The sequence below is a fragment of the Podarcis erhardii genome (genome assembly GCF_964252035.2).
Source record: "Podarcis erhardii genome assembly, chromosome: 15".
Classification (NCBI taxonomy): domain Eukaryota; kingdom Metazoa; phylum Chordata; class Lepidosauria; order Squamata; family Lacertidae; genus Podarcis; species Podarcis erhardii.
Genome location: NC_138505.1, coordinates 16501147 through 16520682, shown reverse-complemented (window position 1 = coordinate 16520682; position 19536 = coordinate 16501147). Strand labels below are relative to the sequence as shown.

Genomic DNA, 19536 nt, shown 5'->3' with positions numbered 1-19536 from the left:
TTTAGTAAATGAGTGCACAAAGTCAAAAGCCCTTTAGGAAAACAGTAGGTATACATTTCGGTAATACCTATGTATATATGTATTTTGTTTTTCTAGCTTGATCAAAATTATTTATTATTTCATAACAGGTAGATAGTTAAGAGCTTAGGCGGCTTCAGCTGCGGGCGCCTGGCATCCCCCAGAATTCGGCACCTGGGTGCCCCGGACCCCTTGCACCCCCGGGTAAAGACGGCCCTGCCTGCATTGCTCATTGCCTCACCCCACAAGGCAAAATTAACACATATATTTAGATGCATACTGGCTGGCTTTTGAGATCTCAGCACAGAATTTGCCAGAGCTTTAGACCAGGGGCAATCAACCTTTTTATACCTACCGCCCACTAATGCATCTTTCTTGATGGTAAAATTTCCTTACCGCCCACCAGTGCTCGATGGAAGGAGGAGTCAGCTTCTGCTGTAGAACCCCCTGCCGCCCACCTAGAATCCTGAAACACCCACTAGTGGGCAGTAGGGACCAGGCTGACAACCTCTGCTTTAGACAATTACAATCTGCAACAGAATGTTGCAGTATATCCTCCTCCTAGCCAGAGTGCTAGGTCTCAGCCAGCCAATCAGAGGACTCCACTATTCCCTCTCCCTTGCATTCCCCCTGTCTGTGGCTACTGAGTGTGCTCCGTCCTCATTGGATGGTTCTGGGGTAAGGAGTTGTTGTTGTCCCCTTAGTGTTGTGTTAAAAACTTCTGGAAACTTCAGGGTTCCCCCAGGCCCTCATGGAGGCAATGGGCCTGAAGACTTACCCCATTATTTACTGGTTTGTCCAATGGGTGTGTGTGTGTGTGTGTGTGTGTGTGTGTGTGTGTGTCAGTCATCATTGGTCCCCCTTATGCTTATTGGCTATTCCAAGGCTAGCCAGTTTGGTGTCCGCCAGATGTTTTGGATTGCTATGCCCAGACCATTCAGCGAAGACAGAGGCACTTTTAGTGGGTCGTTCCCTAGACCAGACAAATAGGGTATGTCCTGCTCTTGGTGGGTGTTGCACTCTCTCTGAGGAGCAGGCATATAGCTTGGGGGTGACAACCCTTAAGTTGGACTACTGTGATGCTTTGTATATGTGGCTGCCTTTGAAGGCGGTTCAGAAAATCCAGCTGCTGCAGCGTTCGGTTGCCAGATTGTTGACTGGAGCAGGGCAGTCTGAACATATAACATCAGCCCCGGAACAACTGCACGGGCTAATAATTTGTTTCTGGGCTCAGTTTGAAGTACTGGTTTTGACCTATAAAGCCTTATGTGGCTCAAGATCTCAAGGACCACCTCTCCACATGCAAACCAACCTGGATCCTATGACCATCATCTCCATGTGCCCGCTCCTTGAGAGAGCCATAGGGTGGCAACACGAGGACAGGGTCTTATCAGTGGTGACCTCCCCCCAACTTGTGGAATACTCTCTCCTGGAAGGCACACTTGGCATTGCCTTTATCTGTTTTTAGGAACCAGGCAGAGACTTTTATATTCAAGCAGATTTTGGGCCCTTAATTCCACGGCCTCTTTTAGTAGGGTGGGATCAGGAAGTCCTGATCCATTTATCTACTTAGCTGTGCTTTTATATTTTTATTGGATGTTCTTAATTGGTTTTGCTGTAAGTCATTTTGGGTCACTCTGAGAGAGAAGCCAGTAACTAATGTAACAAACACAGAAATCAGTGGCCAGACATGTTGGATTTCTGCCTGCTATATTTCTATTATAGGAAGCTATCCTGTACAGTAATAGAAATATAGCAGGCAGAAATCCAACAGGTTTGGCCATTCAGGTGCTCAGCTCAGGAAAAGAAACTTGGAGATTCTACTTTCCAGGATTTGACTTCAGAAATTGTTATTCCTGCTAGGATTTGTCTCTGTGGGAGGGGACGTTATTGGTTTGCTTTGTTCTTGTTTTATTATGTATGTATTTTTACGCTGTGAACTGCCCTGAGATCTACGGATGAACACTGGTGTACACATTTAATTAAATAATAATAATAATAATAATAATAATAATGTGAAGGAATCGTACCAGTCAAAGGAAATAGTGTCTCTGATCATGGGCAGATGGAACATGTTTGGGATTAGCAGGCTGAGTTTTCATCTAAAGGCCTGGTTCCCTGACAGGCCTGGCACCTGTCTTTTAAGAAACCGAGTGAAAAATTGAGACAGTGATCGGAAGTGGGGAAGTGGGGAAATAGGTCTGTAAATACAGGTAGAGAACATCTACACACAGTGAAACTGAGCAGGATTTTGGACGAGGGTGGAGAAGGCCCAAATTCAAACCCTTCAGCTTAGCTGCAAGGCTCGCTAGGCGGCCTTAGGCCACGCACTGTTCTTTTAGGCTCCCTTGCAGGGTTGTTGTGCGGACGGAAGCGGAGCTGAGTGGGGAACTCATTGACGCAGCTGAGCTCCTTGGAGAAAGGGTGGCTTCTGTCATTTGCAAGTTGCTCACAGGTAAACAAGCCATCATTGAAGGGCTCCGGCTTTTGCCTCTTTGGTGACGGAACGTGAGAAGAAGAAAAAAATCGCCCATCATTTCGAGGGAGAGGGCGGGGCGGGAACCTCCGTCCTTTTAAAGTCAGGAGACAAGCGAGATTAGCAAAGAGCGTCTCTCTCTCTCAGGCAAGTTCAGACCTGGGACTGTGAAACAGGTGTGCTGGGGGTGGGCACCAAGGTTTAATGCGGTGAGGCCTGCGGGCCGACAGGGCTTTGCTTGCAAACGCTCCCTGGACGCCGCCAGACACCTCTTTGGGCTCCAGCAGCCAGCCAGGAGCTTCTCTGGGGCTCCAGCTCCATGGATGTCTCTGCTGGTTCCTCCTTCTCTCATCCAGGCCGGGCGCCTGGGCTGAGCAGACGGACCCCTCTCCTCCTGACCACGGGCCTCTTCTCGGAGATGGTTTGAATGTGGTTCATCTCACTCGTGTTTGGAGACGGCAGAAAGCAGGAGCAGCTGCTGCAGCAGCCATGAAGAAGATGTTCTCCTGTTCCAGCAATCAAGTGGCGGTGAGTTCCAAGCACTGCTCATTATTAATCTCCGTTTCCGATCGCTTGCAAGTGGCTCTCATTTTGGAAATAAAAGTTTGTGTGGAATAGGCAGGGAGCAAAACAAAGAGTACTCCTGAGCATGGGCAGAGTGCGTTGCGTTTGAGACTATCATAGAACAATCACCCACCCAGCATGCACATGTGGTTCAGCTTTGCTTGCAAACGCTCCCTGGACGCTGTAAGGAAAATGGCCATGTGTCCAACTTGCCCTCCATTTCAATGAATCCTCCATTTGAAGGTCTGTCCAGGCCAAGTCTGGCTTGAAGAACCTTAGAAAAAAAGAGTAGGTAGTTGTGCTTGTTAGCAGCACCTGGAGAACAGCAGCCTGAGTAGGCAAGCATACAGATCACTGAGTGCAGCCTTTCCCACTGTTTACTTATTATTGCATTTATAACCCATCTCTCCTTCAAGGAGTTCAAGATGGTGTACATAGTTCTTTTCCTCCCCATGTAATCCTCACAACAACCCTGTGAGGTCGGTTAGGCCGAGAGTGTGTGACTGGCCCAAGGTCACCCAGTGAGCTTCATGGCCAAATAGGAATTTGAACCCTGGTCTCCCACACTCTATCCACTACACCACACTGGTACTATGGGGAGAAGTACAGTGGTACCTCGGGTTACATACGCTTCAGGTTACATACGCTTCAGGTTACAGACTCTGCTAACCCAGAAATAGTGCTTCAGGTTAAGAACTTTGCTTCAGGATGAGAACAGAAATCATGCTCTGGCAGCCCGGCAGCAGCAGAAGGCCCCCATTAGCTAAAGCAGTGTTTCAGGTTAAGAACAGAGCTCCGGAACGAATTAAGTACTTAACCTGAGGTACCACTGTATTGCATTTCTTTTAATTATCTCTGTATTTATATTTATATAGTCATTATCTATATCTGCATCGCTATGCATACAAATCAACCCATTTGAATGTTATGCCAAATGGCAGCTTCTCTTGACCTCTTTTTGCAGCAGGGGCATAGGTTTCGCCAACCCAGAGGCTAGTTTCTGTGGGGCAGCTGTAAGTTTCGCCAACCCAGAGGCTAGTTTCTGTGGGGCAGCGTTTGCCGATTGGTGAGTGAGGACAATGCAAACCTTTGGATAAACCAGTGGGAGACTGTGGGGTTAATTGACAGACTTAATTAAACTCAATAGTTTGAATTGGGTTTTGAGTAAAAGCACAGCTTTTAAATTTTAAATTTTGAATTTTATTGTGTTACTATCTTCCTTAGTTGGTCATGCAAATAATGTTTTTGATAGGGTAGGGTGGTAGGTGTTGGATATGAGTTTATGGAACAAAGGGGCACCCCTGCCCCCCCCAAAAGGTTTGATCTAGAAGGTCCAGATTGGGTAAGCCACCAGCCTCTACCCTGTTTCCAAGTCTAGAATAATGACAGAATCATGCAGAGATGGGAAGAGAAAGGATCAAGGTGCAGGTCTGTCTGAGCCTGGGATTGTGCAGGCCGCATGCAAGATTCAGCCTGGCAGGACCCGGCTGCCAATTGTAGCAGAGACATTCTGGGAGGGTCTGCTGTCCTCGGCTCCCCTCTCCCAATTAACCTCCATCTCCAAGGCTCAGTGATGGAAGTGCGGAGGGAGGAAAAGAGCTGGGCTGGGCCCTGCAATTCAGGGTCTAGGATGCTCCTTACCTGACAGCTCTAGACACGAGTTGCGTTTGTAAACAAGTTTCTCCCGCTGAGGCACCAGTGTCCTTCAGGACAAACCAGTGGCAGCCTCTCTCAAAAACTACTTGGCCAGTCTCCTTTTATTGTTTCCAGGGATATCAGCAGAGGACAGGGGCGTCTGGTTTGTGGAGCCAATAACTCCTGGCTGCATAAACAGGCCATGCATTTAATAATATAACAACATGCAACGTGTGGGTGGCTGTTTCCAATAAAGCACAGTGTCACACTTTTCTTGTTCATTTAAAAAGAGGCTCCATTCAGGTTGCCAACGTTTTAATCAATTCCTGTTCCTTATAGGGCCACTTGGCCTGATGATGATATTACTATAATAATAGGTAATTGTGTCTGTCTCCATGCGACAAATAATAATAAAAAACTTTACTGGGTGGTTTATCCTGATTAAGTTGCTCTTGTGCCTTTAAGAGCAAGCATGCCTGCTTTTGTAGTTCTTCCTGGTCAGTTAGCAACCTTACTTCACAGAGGCCTGAGGTATCTTTCAGGGCAAACCATTGTTCTTGTCTGTGCAGAACATTGGGGTTATATGATGGCAAGTCGTTTTCCCAGATTCCTAGGAGCAGGCTGGAGATAGGTGGTGCATGAAAGGCACTCTGCACATGTTCAGAGGCACTGTTCTTCATTCCACAGGATCTTGATCTGAGTCCTTGTGCCAGTGTGGTGTTGTGGTTAGAGCGTCAGACTAGGACCTGAGAGACCAGGGTTCAAAACCTCACTTGGCCATGGAGCTCGCTCGGTGACTTTGAGCCAGTCACACTTTCTCTCAGCCTAACCCACCTCGCAGGGTTGTTGTGGGGAATAAATGAGAAGGGGCAGAACCAGCTAAGCCACCTTGAGCTCCTTCGAGGGAGAAAAGGTAGCTTATAAATGCAATCAATCAATCAATCAATCAATCACAAGTCCCAGCTCAGATGAGGCCACGATGGGAAGGCTGACACACACACTCAGTTCAAAGCAAAGCATGACCAACTGGAAGTCTCAGCATGAATTCCTTTCTTGACATGAGGCTTTGCTCAGTCTTGCTCCATCCTGCCTTTGGGGTGTATCCACTCCTGGGGACGACTTGCGTTTAGCATGAAATTGGCCCTGAGCAAAGTGACTTCGAGGCCTGACAAACAGGCCTGGTCATGGCAGCTTATCTACTGCTCTGACGTCAGCGCTCTGGGCTGATCTTGTTCTTTGCATGGGGAGACAAAATAAAATCGGGTGATCATCAGCCCTGCGAAGGCACATTCCTTCACTTTTTGACATCTGCACATCTTACCAAAATTTTATTATTGAAACCAAGGGACCTGTCCATTGACTTAGACAGCAGAGACTGAGGGGTTCAAGAAGACCACCAAGTCTTCTCTCAGAACATCTTTATCCTGGATCCCAAATGGGCACCAACTGCTTGTGTTTTTTGGTCACAACGGAGAGCACTCTACACATGCTCAGGAATCCTTTGGTTGCCCTAACTGCATTTCCTGCTTATGGCTCATTGAATTTACGATGTCTGCTGTGCATTTTTTTTAAGAACTGGAAGAGCGGTTATGAAATGTCGGTGCATGCTAACATTTCTCTAGAGGAAAATATCTTATAATTTCACCCTGAATAGCGGTGGCCTGGTTCGAAAGAGGACCTGGCTCCTGTGCTTTTAAAGAGAGCTGGGGAGAAGGCAGAATTTAAGCCAGTTCAGATTCTCTGTCTGCCCCACAGCTGCCTGAAATGACAAGCAGCACCAGTCTAAAACCTTCTCTTCTCCAGAAGGTACCGGTACATCACCCTAGCCTTTCTCTGTATCTGCCTTATGCTCGCCAGTGCATTTTTTTGTTCTTGCAAGGCTCCCATACTTTAAACAGCTGTGTTTACAGGCAAAAATTCAGCAGGTGGGTATTTCTATGGGGCTGCAAAACAGCTGGGATAAGTTCTCAGGCACCTTACAGCTTACCAAGAGCAGTTGTGGTGCAATGGTTAGAGTACTGGGAGACTTTGGTTCAAACTCCCACTCAGCTACAAAACTTTACTAGGTGACTTTGGGCTAGCTGCTTTCTCTCAGCTTCACAGGGTTGTTGTGAAGACAAAAGCAGGGGGAGCTCTGCATGCTATCCTGATTCCCCTGGAGCAGTGGTGGCCAAACTTGGCCCTCCAGATGTTTTGGGACTACAACTCCCATCATCCCTAGCTAACAGAACCAGTGGTCAAGGATGATGGGAATTGTAGTTCCAAAACATCTGGAGGGCCGAGTTTAGCCACCACTGCCCTGGAGGAAATGGCAGGCTGAAAGCAAATGCATAGGAGCTATAGTGGAGAAAATGACTTAGAAATTGAGGATTGTTTTTTTTACAAGCACTAGAGCCCTTCAAGCACTTTTTATATGATTTGGCATTCTTTAATTATATATGCAACAGAGCCAGCATTTTCAAGGCAACCCTCAACACAAGCCTGACAAATCTGGAAGTAGACTTGATCAAAATCAGATAGCCTGGATATTCTTTACTTTGCTATTTTATTCATTCTAATTCATCATTCTAGGTGCCTGTTTTGTGCTTTTGTTTTTCCTCTTTTAATTTTCACCTGTTCTTATAACTCTTCTCCCTGCTTTATATTCGTTATAAAATGAAATTAAAACTTTACAAAAAAAGAGAAAGAGAGAGAAAGCAAATCTATTAATAGTCATAATTGTCCAACGAAAGCAGACTTTCCTTTTGCCTTTCTGGGAATGGAGAGAACTGAGAGTGAAAGGTCCCAGCTGTATCTTGTAGGAAGACTGTGTTTTCCCAGCATAATTAGAACTTAAGCAACAGCGGGGTGTGTGGCCCTTGTGAAATGTTGCCCTCCGCAAACTCTGGGCGTGTTGCTCCGTCAGCAACGGCATTCAGAACCGGATTGTCTCCAAGCACATTCTTTGCCCATCTTCACGGAGCTGCTGAAACAGATCTGCTTAAAATAAAAATCCCCAAACTGAAGGGACAAGTGAACCTTTTAACCAAAAGCACGACACCCTCCAACCCCAAAAGAAAGCCTTAATTTTTTTTCTTTGGCTTGACTTCCTGCCGGGGCAGCTGCAGAGCTTTGCCTTTTATATATGTGGATTCTCCTTCATTGGAGGTTTTTAAAAGGCATTCTGTCCGGGATTCTTTAGCTGCAATTCCTGCGTTGCAGGGGGTTAGACTAGATGGCCCTTGGGGGTCCCTGCCAACTTTGCAATTCAGTTATTTTTGGCAGTATGTGAAGGGGCTGTATCCTGAATCTCCCTCTATTCTACCTTTAGGGGTGGGTGGGTGGGTGGGTGTGGGTGTGTGATTGAACCCCTTTTAAGTTTTGCCAGACTGGAGCCCTGTTTTCCTTGGAAAGAAATGAGCTAGAAGCTGCCTGTGAATGCCTAGATCTCTATATCCATCTCAACAAAGGCTATCTTTGCACTGCTGCCTGAATTCCTGTTGCCTCCTGAACAGCTTCATGCCACCTTTCTTTTTTAAGACCTACGCTTTCCCAAGGCAACTTATTCCAGGGCAATTAACTACAGTATATATTTTCTGGGAAATTTGCCAACCCGCTTGGAGGCAGTGTGTGATGTTGCAAAAAGAATGGCTGTCATGGGAGAAAGGAGAATGGCCGTCGGCCACCTGTCCTGTGTGGGATGGAGCCAGGCGATGAAATAAAAATAACATTTTCCACATTCCACATTCCAGCTATGAGGCTCTTTCCTCTTTTATTACTGGCTTGAATGGCGGTTACTAAGCAACGTGGAGTCCATGGCTCTCCCTAGATCTTCCTCTAGATCAGAAGGGATCTCCCGCCTCCCTGATTACTAGAATTTTTTGGAGGGTATTCTTCCTGACAATCATAATACGGTGGTACCTCGGGTTAAGTACTTAATTTGTTCCGGAGGTCCGTTCTTAACCTGAAACTGTTCTTAACCTGAAGCACCACTTTAGTTAATGGAGCCTCCTGCTGCTGCTGCGCCACTGCACAATTTCTGTTCTCATCCTGAAGCAAAGTTCTTAACCCGAGGTACTATTTCTGGGTTAGCCAAGTCTGTAACCTGAAGCGTTTGTAACCTGAAGCGTATATAACTTGAGGTACCACTGTAATAATCATAATCTATCACTGCATGGTATACCTTATGCCTTTAATGTAGCCATTTCCATTCATTTTACTTAAACACAGAATTGTAGAGTTGGAAGGGATCCCCAAAGGTCACTGGACTAGATCCCTGCAATGCAGGAATCACAGCTATGATCCCAAATCACCAAACCTCTCTTTGAAAAAACCTCCAGTGAAGGAGAAGCTACCAACTTCCAAGGGCTCTTGCCATCAGAAAATTCTTCCTCAGTGTTTTTGTATTTCCCCAGATAACATTCATTAACTTAAAGTGCAAGTTGTCATCAGAGGAAACATTTTGATTAAGACATTTTCTTCAAGTTTAACAGGGTTAAGAATAATTCCCGATTTTCAGGGAATTGTAATGCTGCTGAGAGGGGAACATGGTCGAGAAATCACAGGTCCTATCTCTCCACTGAATAACAGTTTCAAGGATTTCTTGGGAGAAGGGTGTTATACAACCAGTAGTCAGGATTAAGAGGTCAGATTCCCTATCATTCTTAGAGCATGAAATCAGGACGACAGTGATTTTAATGTGTCTCCTCTTGAGTATGACTAATGTTGGCTTATACAGTCGGACCTTGGTTGTCGAGCACACCTCAGGTTAAGAACCGTTTCAGGTTAAGAACGGACCTCTGGAACGAATTAAGTTCTTAACCCGAGGTGCCACTGTATTTATATTTTAATAATGTGGTGCTATGGCTTTTCATTTGTAAAGGGTTATAAATTGATGAGCTGTGGTTCCTGCATCGCGATGGGTTGGACTAGATGATCCTTGGGGTCCCTACAGTTCTATGATTCAATTCCAGTCCTGCAGAATGGCCAACATCCGTGCTCACTTTCACCCTTGCTCATTTCAGGGGAGCAGGTCTCTCTTCTGGCACAGAACAGCCCCATGGTAAGCCTCTGACACTAAATGGCTGCTTTCCTTATCTCATGACAACCAGGTAGAGAGCTGGAACAAGCATGACCAGAAGCTTTTTGACGCTGTTGAGAAAGGCGACGTGGGGCGCGTATCCGTCCTCGCTTCCAAGAAGACAGCCAAAGCCACCAAACTGAATGCCCTGGGGCAATCTGCGTACGTAAGTTTTCCCTGCCCCATAATCCCTCTTGTTCGCAGGCTCTGCAAAGGACAAGGCGGTCTCTTGGGTAGGGTTGCTGGGTGAGGAGCATCCCAGATGCTGAGATTTCAGGGCTCAAACTTTGAGACCCAGGGGCAGCCCCTGGTGATGTCACAGGGCATACATCCCTGGTGATTCTTCCCCTGCACTCCCACCTACCACTGAGCCCTGGAGACGGAGGTTAATTGGGGGGGAGGGGGAAGGAGGGGTGGAAGGAGGTGACCTGGAGGGGAAATTAGGTGGCTGGCCTTCTGCAACATTTACATCCTGAATTTGCACTGTACTTATATATTTAGCACATGCAAATTTGTTTCTGTGGGCTAATAAGCACATCCCTCTGGATCCAAGGAAACAGCTGCTTTCAGTGTTGACACCTGATCATAGTATGATTAGCCAGACTAAATTGATGGTTGGTGAAAACTGAAGTGATTAAGAGCCTGAGGTGGGGAAGTTTTAGCAGATTGCATTGCTGGTGATGATTTATTTCACTGTCTAAAACTGATGATGGATTGGGGGTGGGGGGGATGAGAGGGGAACCAAGAATGGCTCTGCCTGATTCAGGATCCTGCTTTTTCTTTTTTATTGATTTATTAACGAACAAAAGCTCAAACGTAACAAAAATACAACAAGAAAAAGAACCAAAGGTTTAAACCATAACACGTCACAGCCTAAGAAGGGCAAAAGTACCAAAGATCTAGCGCGGCTCCAAAGGGATAATAAAGTATTAACTCATACAAAGATTCCCTTTACAAATAATAAAGATCCATACAAAATAAAAGTATTCTCCACCTGTGAGTTTTTCACTTATTGAGAATAAATGTTTTACATAGCCTTAAATGAGCCAGACATTTTCATATGCCGATGGCAATGAACGGCGATCTGATTGCATGAAAAAACAAAACCACCCCATATATCGAAAAATGGTCATTTGAGCTCTGCCCTTTAGATCATAGAATTGTAGAGTTGGAAGGGACCATGAGGATGATCTTGTCCAACCCCCTGCAATATAGGAATCTTTTGCCCAGAGTGGGGCTCGAACCCACAACCCTAAAATCAAGAGTCTTATGCTCTTCCGGCTGAGCTACACACTGGGGTACTTTTAGTTTACAAGACATCCGGAAAGTATTGCTTGTCAAGATCCCGCTTTTTCCTCTTCCTTGCAGATTCCACCTGGCGGCTTCCAAGGGGCTCACGGAATGCCTCACCATCCTGCTCTCTCATGGGGCTGATGTTAATGATAAGAATGACGATGGTACGTGTCATAGGGGGAGCGATTCTGTAACAGGGGAGCGAGTGTGCTTACCGCCCTCCCACAAGATTAAAAACTCACGCAATCTCATATTCTTGAGAAGGTCATTGGATAAGAAGTGGGATACAGTATAGTTGTTCCAAAACGATGTTGCTTTTCAATCAGTTTTGATGTTTCTTTACAGGGCTCTCAACGGCTACCAGCCACAATGGGAATGCAGTTGGAGGCAGCAAAGCTTCTGAACTCTAGTTGCAGGGAACAAGGAAGGGAGAGGGTTCTTGTGCACTCTGGAGAGGGTGGTTGGCCACTGTGAGACAGGATCCTGGACTAGATGGGTCACTGGCCTTAAAAACAGACTGTCTGTCCAGCCTCTCAGCCAGGGAAGGGGAGTTTGGCTTGGCTTGGTGGGTCTGCAAGTGCCCAGCAAAGTGGAGAGTGGCTGTTGCCAAGCACCCTCCTTTGCTCCCTTTGATTCAATCCACAAGTAAGCGCCAAGTGCTTTTGAAGCATCAAGGGCAGAGATACCACTTTGTTTCTGAATCTGCTCCAGCAGAGTCTCAACAACGGCACACCCAGCCTCCCCTGGAAGAAAAGGCCTGGCTCTTCCCTTTCCGCCACCGTTTGTCATATTTTGACTTCTCCTTCCTTCTGTCTTTCTAGGTAGCACTGCCCTGCATTTATCCACCATCGCTTGCCAGCCTCAGTGCGTGAAGGTCCTTCTGCAGGTAAATAGGACACCCACGTTTACATCTTCGTGCAGCACGTAGATAAACTGTGGAACTCCCTCCCACAGGAAGCAGCAGTAGCCACCAACTTGGGTGGTTTTAAGAGAGGATTGGACAAATTCAAGTCTATGGGTGGTTACTAGCCAGGATGGATGTGGTCTGCCTCCATGTTCTAGGGCATAAATGCTTCTGAATGGCAGTTTCTGGAGGGGAGAGGGCTCTTGTGTTTGAATCCTGCTTGCGAGCTTCCCACAGACATCTGGTTGGCCACTGTGAGAACAAAATGCTGGACTAGATGAGCCACTGGCCTGATTCAGCAAGCTCTTCTTATGGTCCTATGTTCCTTTCTATGAGGGGTAACAAGGATTTAATGTTGAGGCAGGCTTTAATCTTGAATGTGGTTTTTGTGCCAGTGGTTCAGCCTTGAAACGTGGGAGGTGCAAAGAAGAGAGTCTGCCTGGGGGTGTGCAGAGGGAGCTTTCAGCTTGGTGGGGGTGACAGGCTGTGCAGGCCTAAGGGGCTGGGCTGAGGATTTTTTTGCTGCCTGAGATTTTTGCCCACCCTGCAACCCCATGTGTTACCTTGTGCTGAACCATATAAAAAGAGCACATGAAGAACAGTGTAACCTTGTGCAGGTATACTTTGAAGTAAGCCCCAATGAATCCAGCAGGACTTACTCCCAGGTAAGCGGGCATATATAAAAAGCATTACAGTATTCAGAATAGCAGTTCCTACAACCCACCAAGGAAGATAATAACAGAATGAAATGCAAAACGGTAGCAACTAATTGCACGTTGATTCAAAATCCAGTTAAAACTATTTAGTTTAATTAGTTCAACAAAATAGATTCAACTTGATCCAGTGACACTGCTTCTCAAAGTCTGGGAGTCATTTGCACCTCCAGAAGCCACTCCACTTCCTTGCCCCACTTCCTTGCCTCCCCCTCGCAGGTAACCCCATGGGGCCCAGGGGGCGCTACCACCCACTTTGGGGAACCACTGCTGTAAATGATCAAGAGCAGACCAGTATTTTTTTGTTTGTTTTCATTTTCAGTGGCTCAGTCTATACAAGGTTAAGTGTGAAAGCACAAGTGTGAGGGTCCTTAGAGAGGAGGCCGCAGCTGCATTATCCCACCTTCAGTCCTGCTCCTGTGAGCTTAAGACATGGTTTGGCTGAGCATGTCGTCCAAACCTGGGCCTGTGGTTTGGTTATGAGACAAACCATAAGGCCCCAGAAAACCTGGCTCCCAGCAGGGTGACGTCAGGAAGACCAGAGAAGTAATGGAGCCACAGTTTCTTCTCTGGGACATTCACACATTTGCACTGTGCAAATGCACAAACCAGGTCCATGTCTGCCCTTAATAATAAAACCTAAAATTCTCTAAGAGGTGTATGATTTATTAAAAACAGCAAAACAGGCCCTGCTGATGGGAAGCCAGAAGGCGCTCATTGCATTTTCTGAAAAAATAATGATACATTTTAGCAGGTCCCAGGGCTGGTTTCAACAATTTAAAATTCAGAATTAGAAACAGTTAAAACAGACTACAATCTGGGTGGGTGGGTCCTGAAAATATGCATCTCAAGTGCCCAAAACCAGGTTTTCAGCATTTGCCAAAAGCTGTACCGTGAAGGTGCCATGCGATAAAAATTCCACAACTGAGGGGTCACCACAGAGAAGGCCCCTCCTGGGCCAACACCCCATAGCCTCAAACTTCTGAGGGGGGTGGATAAATAAATTTGTTTGTTTTTATTTGATATTAATTATTAAATCCCTGAGCCTAAAAAGGCCTGTAATCAAACAAGCCTTGCAGTAAAGGGAAGGAAAATAGATGGAAGGAAGAGGCAAACTTTTTATATCCGCCACTGAGGAATTGTGGTCTCTGTCCCCTGATTGTCATCTGTCTGTGTGCCCCAAGCTGTCACCGCTGTTTTAAATAAAGCTCTTTGTTTTATAATACTCCTGCCTGATCTTTAACGATAATCAACACCACTTGAAAACAGCCGCCCTCGCAGTGATGGAATAATTTCTGGGCCTAATCATTTCCCTGTGATTCTGCAAGGCTTACCTGGGAGGCAGTTTCAACACAGAGGCGAAGGGGAAAATGAAGAGCTGGGTGGGGTGTGAAATCTTGCGTTGAGAATCATTACAGCAAAAGGGAGGAAAGGGCGTGTTGATGTGAAGATCAGGAAAGCAGAGGGATTCCTGCTTGGCGGCTTATCATCCTTCAAGGAGCCTCCGGGTCATAGAGGCCCAGGTACCCATCTCTGTGCCAGCGATGCCTCTCTAAACAGCACCTTAGGGAGAGCAACAGAGTCGCTGATTAAGCGTTTTCTTCTTGAAGCCAGACATAATTCCTGCTGTTCCTAGATATGGGGCGGGGGGGGGGGGAGAAGGTGGAAACCTTTGGCACTAGGATGTGTCCATAAATCAAAATCTGCATCAATGCATGCAGAGCATGTATGATGTGCTTGTCATTTCCTGCAATGAGATGGATGCTGCATCCTACAACCTGGACCATCAGAATATTCCATGGAAATACATTTTGCATCTCAGATGCTGAGGCCCGCAGAGGAGGCCCTTTTCGTGGTTCCTCTGCCCTCTGAGAGCCTCAGGGTGGTGGTGTTGGCCAGGGAGAGGGCCTTCTCTGTGATGGCCCCTGAGCTGTGGAATTCCCTCCCCATGAGGATTTAAAAGCACTAGACGACCCTTTGGATCCCTTCCACAACTCTACAATTTGATGATGATGATGATGATAATTTATTATTTATACCCCTCCCATCTGGCTGGGCTTCCCCAGCCACTCTGGCGGCTTCCAACAAAATATTAAAAAACAGTAATGCATCAAACATTAAAAGCTTCCCTAAACAGGGCTGCCTTCAGATGTCTTCTAAAAGTCTGGTAGTTGTTGTTCTCTGTGACATCTGGTGGGAGGGCATTCCACAGGGTGGGTGCCACTACTGAGAAGGCCCTCTGCCTAGTTCCCTGTACCTTGGCTTCTCACAGTGAGGGAACCACCAGAAGGCCCTCAGCGCTGGACTTCAGTGTCCGGGTAGAACGATGGGGGTGGAGACACTCCTTCAGATTTTACTATGATTTTACTGAATTGGTTTGTGACACTACTGTTTGGGGGCGGGGGGTGTTGCTACTCTGAGCCTTCAGGGTGTGGCAAGTTATCAATGCCAATGAAATGCATTTTTTTTTTTTAAAAAAAAAACTTCTTTCTTGCAGCATGGAGCCAATGAAGACTGTGTAGATGGGGAGAACCGGACACCACTACATTGGGCGGGTGAGTCCTTAAATGATTCAAATCAGGTGGAGGTCACCTAGGGGAGTAGCATTTGAATCAATAATCAAATCCTTGAGCCAGACCCCAAAGGAAACCTGGGATCCTTCTCAGCGTGGGAGACTTCCTGTGCTAAAGTTGATCTTCCTCCCTCCTGCCTGGAGCATCAAATAACAGCTCAGACCTTTTGCAAGAATGTTCAGCCCAGGCTTCCTCAACCTCGGCCCTCCAGATGTTTTTGGCCTACAACTCCCATGATCCCTAGCTAGCAGGACCAGTGGTCAGGGATGATGGGAATTATAGTCTCAAAACATCTCGAGGGCGGAGGTTGAGGAAGCCTGGTTCAACTCTTTGGGGCACAAGTATCCTTTAAACTTTTGCCATCATGTAGTGAAGCACTTGCTTCAGTCTAAATTAAAACATATCAGTGGACTTCCCCACACTTTCGCCCACTCTTTCCAGGCAGTCTGTGCTTTAAAGATCTGTTTCTGAGCACTGTTTTTTTGTGCTCTGGAGCTTTCCCCATGAAAACCCGCTCTTTGAAGCTCAGTCAGAGCAAACAGCAATCCACAGAAAATCTGAATAGCCATTTGCTCCAATTCAGCTTTAAAGAGCGGGACTAGCTCTGGGAGAAAACAAAGCAAAAACCACAGACACAGAGCTTTAATGCACAGGCCTCTGCCTGGAAAGAGCAGGGCAAAAGGTAAGTGTGGAAAAGCCCAATGTCTGAGTACACGTCCCTAAACAAAAATATTTTCAGTGGGCACTGAAAAGAGTACAGTGAAGATGCCTGCCCAGTGTCAACAGGCAGGGAGCTCCAAAGTGCGGGTGCTGCCACACGAAAAGACCAATTTATTACAAATGTTTAATGGGTACTATGTAGCACCTGTAGCAGCGGGAGTTCCACAGATTGAAGTGGTCGAGTGGGATAAGCGGATCCTGCAAGTAAACTGGCCCCAAGCTGTTAAGCATTTTATATGCTAATAGTAACATTTTGAACTTGACCCAGTAATAAATCTGCAGCCAATGCAACTCTCTGAACAGCACCTCACAACTGCACTGCAGCATTCTGCACTGACCGCTGCTTCCAGGTCAAGCACAAGGGAAGCCCCACATAAAGCACATTGCAGCCATCCGGATCTAAAGAAATAGGCGTTTCTCAGATTTTTAAAACAAGTATGATGCATTGTTTATATTCTAGAGTGTGCTAGCTGGCCTGGGAGAAAACTGCTATCGAAATATGTATGTTATTTGCATGTATATATTATTATGCGTATGGTATAAAAAGCCCTGACTTTTAACCCTTGCTTTCCTCCACTTTTTAAAATCGCCCCCGCTAACAGCCATCTCCGGGTGTGCTTCCAGCGTGCTGCTCCTGTGTGATCAAGAGGCCTTCCTGGATGTCATGGATAATGTACGTCTGAACAGGCTCTGCTTGGCGTATCAAAATAAAATCTGGGGGCGATGGATCCACGGTAGTATCGGACTTGGGGCAGCTGACTATGAGTTATAGTTAGGAGTGTGATGAAGTGGGGGGGGGAGACCCTCAAGAGAAGCCTCTCCTGCCCTTTTCCTTGTCCAGCTGCAAAAAAAAAACAGCCCTACCAGGCTGGACTGTGAAAGTTGCTGCTGGTCCTTCTACCCACTGAGGGCTAGAATCTTGACATCTGTTATGGAGGTTATTGGTCCAGTGTGAATTACAGTGTGGTCCAGTGTGAATTGATAGTTTCTTGGGGCGGGGGGGGGGGTGTCTTCCAGAACCAGTTGCCCCTCTCTTGAACAGCTGGAAGTTACACAGTTATAGCTATTACTATTCTTAATTTTACATGCCTTCTCACCGCAAAGCAAGATTCCAAGAATCTTCTTTCTTTTCTCCACGCTTTTTCTCCAGAATGGACGGACGCCTTTGATGATCGCTGCCCAGGGGAACCAGCCTGCTATCTGCTCCCAGTTGCTGCAGAGAGGGGCCAAGGTTGACCTCATTGATAAGGATGGAAAGTGAGTCTCTGGAGGCTTTGACACTGGACATCTCCTGCTATGCTTCTTATGGGGCATTAGCTGGATGTCATGAACAGCACAACTGCAAATCTCCTGTTCATACTTTCTCTGTTCAGCCTTCATTCCTTCCATCCCCAGGAGTTCAGAAAGTCCCACTTTTTAAAAAAAACCTCAGTGAAACAGCTGTACCATTTCCCCAGGTGCAGCTAGCCTGTTGCATAGCTATTCTGGCTGGGTTATGGCCTGCATAGATTGCTCTTGCCTTCCCTGTGGTCCATCCCTTGTCTCTAGGCACAAACTCTAACTCACTTTAACCCTTATATCTCCCCCTCCCCCACTCCCTCAAATTGCAGCAGATGGGGGGGAATCAAGATCATGAGTGCAGTGGGTGGGGTGTTAACCCTTTCCCCCTCCACACAGTCACTGGTCTGATTCAGCTGCTGTTAATGATCTCCTGAACACCCCAGCTGAAATATCTCCTGCTGTTGCCTTTCCTCCTGTGAGGAGGCTATTTATTTTTATTTCCGGCATGCCTGTTGCACCTTCTTTGCTCCAAGGAGCTCAAGGTGGCATGGAGCGTCATCCCCCCCCCCCCCGGTTTATGCTCACAACAACCTTGTGAGGTAGGTTAGCCTGAGGAGCAGTGGCTGAGTGCAAGGTCACACCCAGTGAGCTTCACGGCTGAGTGGGGATTTGAACCCTGGTCTCTCCCAGGCCCTACTTCTTCACTCTAACCACTACACCACACTGCCTATCTTTCTCTCCTCTGCTCCTGCACAGGACAGCTCTCATCCTTGCTTGTGAAAGTGGAAGCACCGAGTCAGCTGAGCTGCTTCTGCAGAATGAGGCCAATGTGACGCTTCTTGACAAGACAGGCCACGACTCCCTCTACTACGCCACGCAGGCCAAGAATCGCAAACTGAGGAGGCTGGTCCGGGCTGCCCTGAAGAAGTGGAAGAAAAAAGGTAAGGGAGCGGTTGGCTGGCCAGTGCCCTGGCTTCTCAGACTCTCAGCTGGCTCATTGCCAAAGACTCGGTTCCAAAATCACTATAATGCCCAGACATAGATGGTGTAGGTTCTGTTTATTTAGATGGTTCTCCCCATCCTCATTTAATCCACACAACAACCCTGCAAGGTAGGTTAGACTGAGGGACAGTGAGTGACCCCAAATGTCGCCCAGCAAGCTTCATGGCCAAGTTGGGGGGGGATGACTTGAATCCTGGTCTGTCCCGGGTCTTAGCCCTTATTTAATTCCCACAACAACCCTGTCAGGTAGGTCAGGCTGAGAGGCAGCAACTGGCCTGAGGTCACCCAATGAGCTTCATGGCCGAGTGGAAATTTGAACTCAGGGCTCCCAAGTCCTAGTCTCTAACTACCACACCATGCTGGTGGCGAAGTTCAGAGCAGAGTTCTAAGGCATATGGCTAAGTGCAAACTAAGACATTTTCCCCAAGCCTGACATGCACCCCACCACGAATACCCTTTTTGAACAGCAGAGCAGGTACAGTCATTTGCCTAGGGTGGTCATCCCTAGGCATGTGATTGGGCAAGAAAGCGGGCACTCCTGCAAGGCAACTAGATCTCATTGCACGGGTACAACCGTCGCCATGTTCTATTGCCACCTATCTATCTGATGTGGCCTCAGACACAAGAGCTTTCCTGGTGGGACATGGTGTCAGAATCACATCAGGAGGGTCTGCTAACACATTTGGGGCATCCAAAGACACTGAGGCAGGACCTTCTCTGGACAACCCAATCATCCCCCTGCCCAGCATCCAGATCTGCACCTCCCAAGCTCCTGGGCCTCTCCCCAGGGTGTTCCAAGGCTGGTCCAAAACACGTTACTTCTTAACCAGTGGACAATATGCCGCATCTTTCTATGTACTGAAGCCAGTCAGACAAGTGGTTGGATCTTAATTCAACACTGGTGACAGGACAGCTTCTTCCACTATTCTTGGGGGTAGCAAGGGTTCCTTAGGGTACAGCTAGGGAGATTCAGGTCAGTTCAGTCCAGAAAGGGTCTCAGTTTGACTTGTGAGGTCATTCACCACAAACCACACCCACGTGCCCTACACCTGATGTCCCATGTGATGTCAGGTGTGTGGCAGGTATAGGTGTGGCCACAAAGGAACAGCCAGGAGCTTAGAGTGAGCCCTGGAATGTTCATTTGCAAATGGGATCAGGTGCACTAAGGAGATCCCTGTTTTCTTTGGATGAGGAAGCACCAATACAGTGGTACCTCAGGTTACAGATGCTTCAGGTTACAGATTCCGCTAACCCAGAAATAGTACCTCGGGTTAAGAACTTTGCTTCAGGATGAAAAC

The 19536-nt window shown here is 47.1% G+C and overlaps 1 protein-coding gene across 2 annotated transcripts in view; it reads left to right on the top strand.

The window, feature by feature from the left end:
• The first annotated feature begins 2030 nt into the window (after window positions 1-2030).
• Window positions 2031-19536, top strand: part of ANKRD35 (ankyrin repeat domain 35) — a 28828-nt gene continuing 11322 nt past the window's right edge. Inside the window, exons 1-8 of one of the 2 annotated variants that reach the window (XM_081842427.1) lie at window positions 2031-3022; window positions 9784-9918; window positions 11121-11209; window positions 11867-11931; window positions 15160-15217; window positions 16558-16628; window positions 17106-17212; window positions 17993-18177. In XM_081842427.1, coding sequence (XP_081698553.1) covers window positions 9896-9918; window positions 11121-11209; window positions 11867-11931; window positions 15160-15217; window positions 16558-16628; window positions 17106-17212; window positions 17993-18177 — 598 coding nt within the window. In that variant the 5' untranslated portion in view covers window positions 2031-3022; window positions 9784-9895. The remainder of the gene's footprint in view (window positions 3023-9783; window positions 9919-11120; window positions 11210-11866; window positions 11932-15159; window positions 15218-16557; window positions 16629-17105; window positions 17213-17992; window positions 18178-19536) is intronic. The other variant, XM_081842426.1, reaches the window with a different exon arrangement.